The 7500-nt window shown below is 48.7% G+C and overlaps 1 protein-coding gene across 1 annotated transcript in view; it reads left to right on the forward strand.

Annotated features, from left to right (window-relative positions):
• The window catches only part of esyt2a (extended synaptotagmin-like protein 2a), a 38218-nt gene that overhangs the window by 18081 nt on the left and 12637 nt on the right, over positions 1-7500 (forward strand). The window contains exons 8-13 of the mRNA XM_030773512.1: positions 413-533; positions 1537-1713; positions 1872-1954; positions 2989-3037; positions 3334-3423; positions 3511-3606. Of these exons, the coding sequence (XP_030629372.1) occupies positions 413-533; positions 1537-1713; positions 1872-1954; positions 2989-3037; positions 3334-3423; positions 3511-3606 (616 nt within the window). The remainder of the gene's footprint in view (positions 1-412; positions 534-1536; positions 1714-1871; positions 1955-2988; positions 3038-3333; positions 3424-3510; positions 3607-7500) is intronic.

Below are 7500 nucleotides of genomic sequence, written 5' to 3' on the forward strand. Positions count from 1 at the left end.
AGGGGGAGAGAGAAGGAGAGAGGGAGAGGGGGAGAGTGTGTGGCGTGTTGAGCGTCTGCATGCATTTTATAAATGTGTGTGTGTGCGTGAGTGTGTGTGTGTGTGTGTCACATGACAGGTATGACTGAAATACAGATCAGTGATTAATGAATGAAACATTACACTTTACTTTACTTTACTTTACTCAGTAATTTATTAACTCATGTGTTCATCTGCTTTGTCTCTGTGTTTCTGAGCCAAATACAGTCATCATTCAATTATTAAACCAATCAGAAACAGGACAGGGAGTCACTCAGCTGTTTAACCAATCAGAAACAGGACAGGGAGTCACTCAGTCATTTGACAGACAAACAGAAGTTGACAGCTCAACACCTGGTGAAGTGACGTGTGACTCGTTCTCTCTCATTTCCAGCGGGCTGTGTGATAACCTGATCCAGGACATAATCTACAGTTACCTGGTCTTACCGAATAAAATCACCATCCCACTGGTCGGAGAGACTCAACTGGCCCAGCTCCGCTTCCCAATGCCTAAGGTACACACACACACACACACACACACACACACGCGCGCTACAGACAGATACACACAATACACACACACACACACACTACACACAGATACACACAATACACACACGCACACACACTACACACAGATACACACACACACACACACACTACAGACAGATACACACAATACACACACGCACACAAACTAAACACAGATACACACACATTACACACAGACACACACTCAAACACACACACATACACACAGACACAAACACAACCCTTGTAGTGCTGGATTCTGTGGACCAAACAATGAATCTGTACCAAAAGTAAAGGATTAACTCTGACCCTTAATAAAAACACTTTCACCCTCTCAGTTTTACCAATAACAGTGACAGTATTTATCTTTTATAATTAAACAAAGAGGACAAGAAAAGTGCTCTCATGGGTTTTGTTAGTTGAGACTGTGATTCCTACACCAGTTTGATATGGTGTCCCCAAAGGTGTCTCCAGTGTGGACATTCCCGTTACAGATTTTTTTCATGACATTTACTGTTTGATTTATTACTAAGTGAAATGTACAATACATACATAAATATATTTAAACACTGCCCCCTTGTGGACAGAGACAGAATGATGTGTTGCACACAGATTTGAGAAAATAACATTTATAATTCAGAAAACATAGAAACAAAACCCAGGTTTAATGTGTGAAAATAAAATAAAGATTTACGGAAATAATGTGTGTGTGTGTCTGTGTGTGTCTGTGTGTGTGTGTGTGTGTGTGTGTGTCTGTATGTGTGTGTGTGTGTGTGTGTGTGTGTGTGTGTGTGTGTGTATGTGTGTATGTGTGTGTGTGTGTGTCTGTGTGTGTGTGTGTATGTATGTGTGTGTGTGTGTGTGTGTGTGTGTGTGTGTGTGTGTGTATGTGTGTATGTGTGTGTGTGTGTCTGTGTGTGTGTGTGTGTATGTGTGTATGTGTGTGTGTGTGTGTCTGTGTGTGTGTGTGTATGTGTGGCTGTTCAGGGAATTCTGCGGATCCATTTTGTGGAAGCTCAGGATCTGCTTGGGAAAGATAAATTCTTGGGGGGCCTTGTGAAGGGAAAATCTGATCCGTACGGAGTCGTTCAGATCGGCAATCAGCTATTCCAGAGCAAAGTCATCCATGAGACCGTCAATCCCAAATGGAACGAGGTCTATGAGGTCAGTTGCACTCTGGGCTTGGTCTTCAGGGTTTCACAGTGTTTACATTTGATGCAAATCCGCTGATACTGCACAAGGTCAGTTCATCTTTTCTGTAACATCATTAAAATATCTGGCAACTGACATGGTGTGTGTGTTCGTTCGGTTGTTTTACTCAGGCGATGGTTTATGATCATCCCGGGCAGAATCTGGAGATCGAGTTGTTTGATGAAGACACAGATAAAGATGACTTTTTGGGCAGGTGAGGTGATGCTGGTGCAGAATCAAAGTGCTGTGTTTTTCCCACGATAGTCTTTTACCGTCTGTCATCTTTTACCGTCTGTCATCTTTTACCGTCTGTCATCTTTTACCGTCTGTAGTCTTTTCCCGTCTGCCGTCTTTTAATGTCTGTAGTCTTTTCCCCTCTGTCATCTTTTACCGTCTGTCATCTTTTACCGTCTGTCGTCTTTTAATGTCTGTAGTCTTTTCCCCTCTGTCGTCTTTTAATGTCTGTAGTCTTTTACCGTCTGTTGTCTTTTAATGTCTGTAGTCTTTTACTGTCTGTAGTCTTTTACCCTCTGTCGTCTTTTAATGTCTGTAGTCTTTTACCGTCTGTTGTCTTTTACTGTCTGTCATCTTTTACCGTCTGTAGTCTTTTACCGTCTGCCATCTTTTAATGTGTGTAGTCTTTTACCCTCTGTCGTCTTTTAATGTCTGTAGTCTTTTCCCGTCTGTCATCTTTTACCGTCTGTAGTCTTTTACCGTCTGTAGTCTTTTACCGTCTGCCGTCTTTTAATGTCTGTAGTCTTTTACCCTCTGTCATCTTTTAATGTCTGTAGTCTTTTCCCGTCTGTCATCTTTTACCGTCTGTAGTCTTTTACCGTCTGTAGTCTTTTACCCTCTGTCGTCTTTTAATGTCTGTAGTCTTTTACCGTCTGTAGTCTTTTACCCTCTGTCGTCTTTTAATGTCTGTAGTCTTTTACCTCCTGTGGTAAAACCCGTCTGGTCCTCTCTGTGGTCTGACCCTCTCTGTGGTCTGACCCTCTCTGTGGTCTGACGCTCTCTGTGGTCTGGTCCTCTCTGTGGTCTGGTTCTCTCTGTGGTATGATGCTCTCTGTGGTCTGGTCCACTCTGTGGTCTGGTCCTCTCTGTGGTGTGATGTTGTCTGTGGTCTGGTCCTCTCTGTGGTGTGATGCTCTCTGTGGTGTGATGCTGTCTGTGGTGTGATGCTCTCTGTGGTGTGATGTTGTCTGTGGTGTGACGCTCTCTGTGGTGTGACGCTCTCTCTCTCCACAGCCTAATGATCGACCTGGCAGAGCTGGAGAGGGAGCAGAAAGTGGACGAGGTAAAAGCATTTTAAGAATCTGCTGTGAGCACACACACATACAGATACACACACACACACACACACCCATACAGATACACAGACCCATACACACACACACGCCTGCCTTTTCACACACACTTACACATTTACCTTTGGTATTTAACTCCTGCCTTTTCATATTCACTTACACATTTACCTTCAGTATTTAACTCCCGCCTTTTCACACACACTTACATATTTACCTTCAGTATTTAACGTCTGCCTTTTCATACATGTAAGAGTGTCTTTGTCTGTGTGTTTGGGTTTCTCTGTAGTGGTTTGTACTGGAGGAAGTAGCTACTGGGAAACTGCACCTCAAACTGGAGTGGCTGTCACTCCTCCCCACACCAGACAAACTGGACCAGGTATAGTACACAGACACACACACACAGACACACACACACACACAGGTTCTGTGGCTGTCTCACTGAAGGCTGTTGTTTGTGATGCAGGTGCTGACCAGTATTAAGGCAGATAAAGGACAAGCCAATGATGGGCTCTCCTCCGCTCTGCTCCTCGTACACCTGGACTCAGCCAAGAACCTGCCTGTGAGACCACACACACACACACACGCACGCACTCACGCAATCTGCCTGTTAGACCACACACACACACACACTCACACACACACACACTCACGCTCTCACGCAATCTGCCTGTGAGACCACACACACACACACACTCACGCAATCTGCCTGTGAGACCACACACACACACACACACACACTCACGCAATCTGCCTGTGAGACCACACACACACACGCACACACTCACGCACTCATGCAATCTGCCTGTGAGACCACACACACACACACACACACACACACACACTCACGCAATCTGCCTGTGAGACCACACACACACACACACACACGCAATCTGCCTGTGAGACCACACACACACACACACACTCACACAATCTGCCTGTGACACCACACACACACACACACACACACACGCACACACTCACGCAATCTGCCTGTGAGACCACACACACACACACACACACACTCACGCACCGTCATACAGTGTTTCCAGACGTGGTACTGCTTTAAGGGTTCCATTCCTGATTTTAGCCTGAAATTCGTTCTCTTCTCTTCTCTCTTCTCTTCTCTTCTCTTCTCTTCTCTTCTCTTCTCTTCTCTTCTCTTCTCTTCTCTTCTCTTCTCTCTTCTCTTCTTTTCTCTTCTCTTCTCTTCTCTTCTCCTGTAGTAGGCTACATTGTCTCTGTTGTGGTCTCTACACTGCTGGGAAACACACTTTTTCTGCTGATTTTTTCCATCTTTGTGACCTGTAACTACAAAAACCTTTCAGCTGCTTGTTCTTTTCTGCTCCTTCTCTCTCTGCTCTGTGTGTGTGTGTGTGTGTCTCTCCTCTCTCTCCGCTGTGTGTGTGTGTGTGTGTGTGTGTGTGTGTGTGTGTCTGTCCCTCTCTCTCTGCTGTGTGTGTGTGTGTGTGTGTGTGTGTGTGTGTCTCTCTCCTCTCTCTCCGCTGTGTGTGTGTGTGTGTGTGTGTGTGTGTGTCTGTCCCTCTCTCTGCTGTGTGTGTGTGTGTGTGTGTGTGTGTCTCTCCCTCTCTCTCTGCTGTGTGTGTGTGTAGAGTGTGTTTGAGGGGGAGCTCGGCTGTGGCAGGTTAAAAGAGCGGCGTTCAGCTGGGTTGGTGTTTCGTGAGAACACAGCCTCCCTCTACAGGAGCCTGTTTGTGAGTTTCCTGCATGAGAATGTTTACTGTTTACTGTTTACTGTTTACCTCAGCCTTATTTGTGTTCTGGCCTCAGCCTGAAAGCTGAGACATTAATTAAAACACACAGAGATGTGTGTGTGAGTGAATCAGTATTAAAACACACAGAGATGTATGTGTGAGTGAATCAGTATTAAAACACACAGAGATGTGTGTGTGAGTGAATCAGTATTAAAACACACAGAGATGTGTGTGTGAGTGAATCAGTATTAAAACACACAGAGATGTGTGTGTGAGTGAATCAGTATTAAAACACACAGAGATGTGTGTGAGTGAATCAGTATTGAAACACACAGAGATGAATAAGCCAGAAGACAGCATGACTGGAGACACTGATGTCTGTCTAATATGAATGTGCAGACGTGTTTGACAAAAGATTAACAGACAGACAAACACAGAACTGTGAGCTGGGCTCTATGAATTCATACTTCCACTCTGATACCTGTAGGCTGTATATATACAGTGACTGTAGTACGGTGATCATACACCCCAGACGCAGGCCCTAAGCAGACGCAGCCCTAAGCAGACGCAGCCGTAAGCAGACGCAGCCCTAAGCAGACGCAGGCCCTAAGCAGACGCAGCCCAAAGCAGACACAGCCGTAAGCAGATGCAGGCCCTAAGCAGACACAGCCGTAAGCAGACGCAGCCCTAAGCAGACGCAGCCCTAAGCAGACGCAGCCCTAAGCAGACGCAGGCCCTAAGCAGACGCAGCCCTAAGCAGACGCAGCCCAAAGCAGACGCAGGCCCTAAGCAGACGCAGGCCCTAAGCAGACACAGCCCTAAGCAGACACAGCCGTAAGCAGACGCAGCCCAAAGCAGACGCAGCCCTAAGCAGACGCAGGCCCTAAGCAGACGCAGCCCAAAGCAGACGCAGCCCAAAGCAGACGCAGGCCCTAAGCAGACGCAGCCCTAAGCAGACGCAGCCCTAAGCAGACGCAGGCCTAAGCAGACGCAGCCCTAAGCGGACGCAGCCCTAAGCAGACACAGCTGTAAGCAGACGCAGCCCTAAGCAGACGCAGCCCTAAGCAGACGCAGCCCAAAGCAGACGCAGGCCCTAAGCAGACACAGCCCTAAGCGGACGCAGCCCTAAGCAGACGCAGCCCAAAGCAGATGCAGGCCCTAAGCAGACGCAGGCCCTAAGCAGACGCAGGCCCTAAGCAGACGCAGGCCCTAAGCAGACGCAGCCCTAAGCAGACGCAGGCCCTAAGCAGACGCAGCCCTAAGCGGACGCAGCCCTAAGCGGACGCAGCCCTAAGCGGACGCAGGCCCTAAGCAGACACAGCCGTAAGCAGATGCAGGCCCTAAGCAGACACAGCCGTAAGCAGACGCAGGCCCAAAGCAGACGCAGGCCCTAAGCAGACGCAGGCCCTAAGCAGACGCAGCCCTAAGCAGACGCAGGCCCTAAGCAGACGCAGGCCCTAAGCAGACGCAGCCCTAAGCAGACGCAGCCCTAAGCAGACACAGCCGTAAGCAGACGCAGGCCCTAAGCAGACGCAGCCCTAAGCAGACGCAGCCCTAAGCAGACGCAGGCCCTAAGCAGACGCAGCCCTAAGCAGACGCAGGCCCTAAGCGGACGCAGCCCTAAGCGGACGCAGCCCTAAGCGGACGCAGCCCTAAGCAGACGCAGCCCTAAGCAGACGCAGCCCTAAGCAGACGCAGGCCCTAAGCAGACACAGCCCTAAGCAGACGCAGGCCCTAAGCAGACGCAGCCCTAAGCAGACGCAGCCCTAAGCAGACGCAGCCCTAAGCAGACGCAGGCTGTGGGGTGGAGGTATCTGACACTGCGCCCCAGACTCAGGGCTATGTATGTCTGCAGTGAGTTGCAGGCTGCAGTGAGTTGCAGGCTGCAGTGAGTGAAAGGCTGCAGTGAGTGAAAGGCTGCTGTGAGTGAAAGGCATGTTGAATGAAAACAGGTTTTCCGTCTTTAGACAGCACCTCATTCTGCGCCATCCAACAGTCATAAACATGTTATAAACAACTTATAAACAGACAGAAGATAAAGCTCTCAGCCCTCAGTCCACGTTTGGCTGCACGGGGCTGCAGAAGTGCTGATAAACATATCATTAGACAGACTGTCCAGTGAAAATGCATGTGTCAACCTGTCGCCCCTGGATTAACATGTTTGATGGCTGTGTGTGGGGTCAGAGCAGAGGGTACTGAAGACCAGCCTGTTAGTGGATTGCCTTCTCTCCTTCACCCTCTCCTTCACCCTCTCCATCACCCTCTCCATCACCCTCTCCATCACTCTCTCCGTCACCCTCTCCGTCACTCTCTCCGTCACCCTCTCTTTCACCCTCTCTTTCACCCTCTCCATCACTCTCTCCGTCACTCTCTCCGTCACTCTCTCCGTCACTCTCTCCATCACCCACTCCATCACCCTCTCCGTCACTCTCTCCGTCACCCTCTCCGTCACCCTCTCCGTCACCCTCTCCATCACTCTCTCCATCACTCTCTCCATCACCCTCTCCATCACCCTTTTTCCTCTGATCCAGTGAAACCCAGTTCCAGCCCAGTTCCTGCTCTCCTTTCTGCTCTTTCTCCCCTTTCTCTCTCTCTCTCTCTCTCTCTCTCTCACTGCTGCTAAACTCCTCTTCTCTCCTCTGCTCTCCTCTTCTCTCCTCTTCCTGGGTTCTTACCATCTCCTCTCTCTGTCCACACCTGACTGTCCCCTGGTTGTCAGGGTGAACTAGGATTTTCATTTT

The sequence above is a fragment of the Chanos chanos genome, chromosome 5, assembly GCF_902362185.1.
Source record: "Chanos chanos chromosome 5, fChaCha1.1, whole genome shotgun sequence".
NCBI lineage: Eukaryota > Metazoa > Chordata > Actinopteri > Gonorynchiformes > Chanidae > Chanos > Chanos chanos.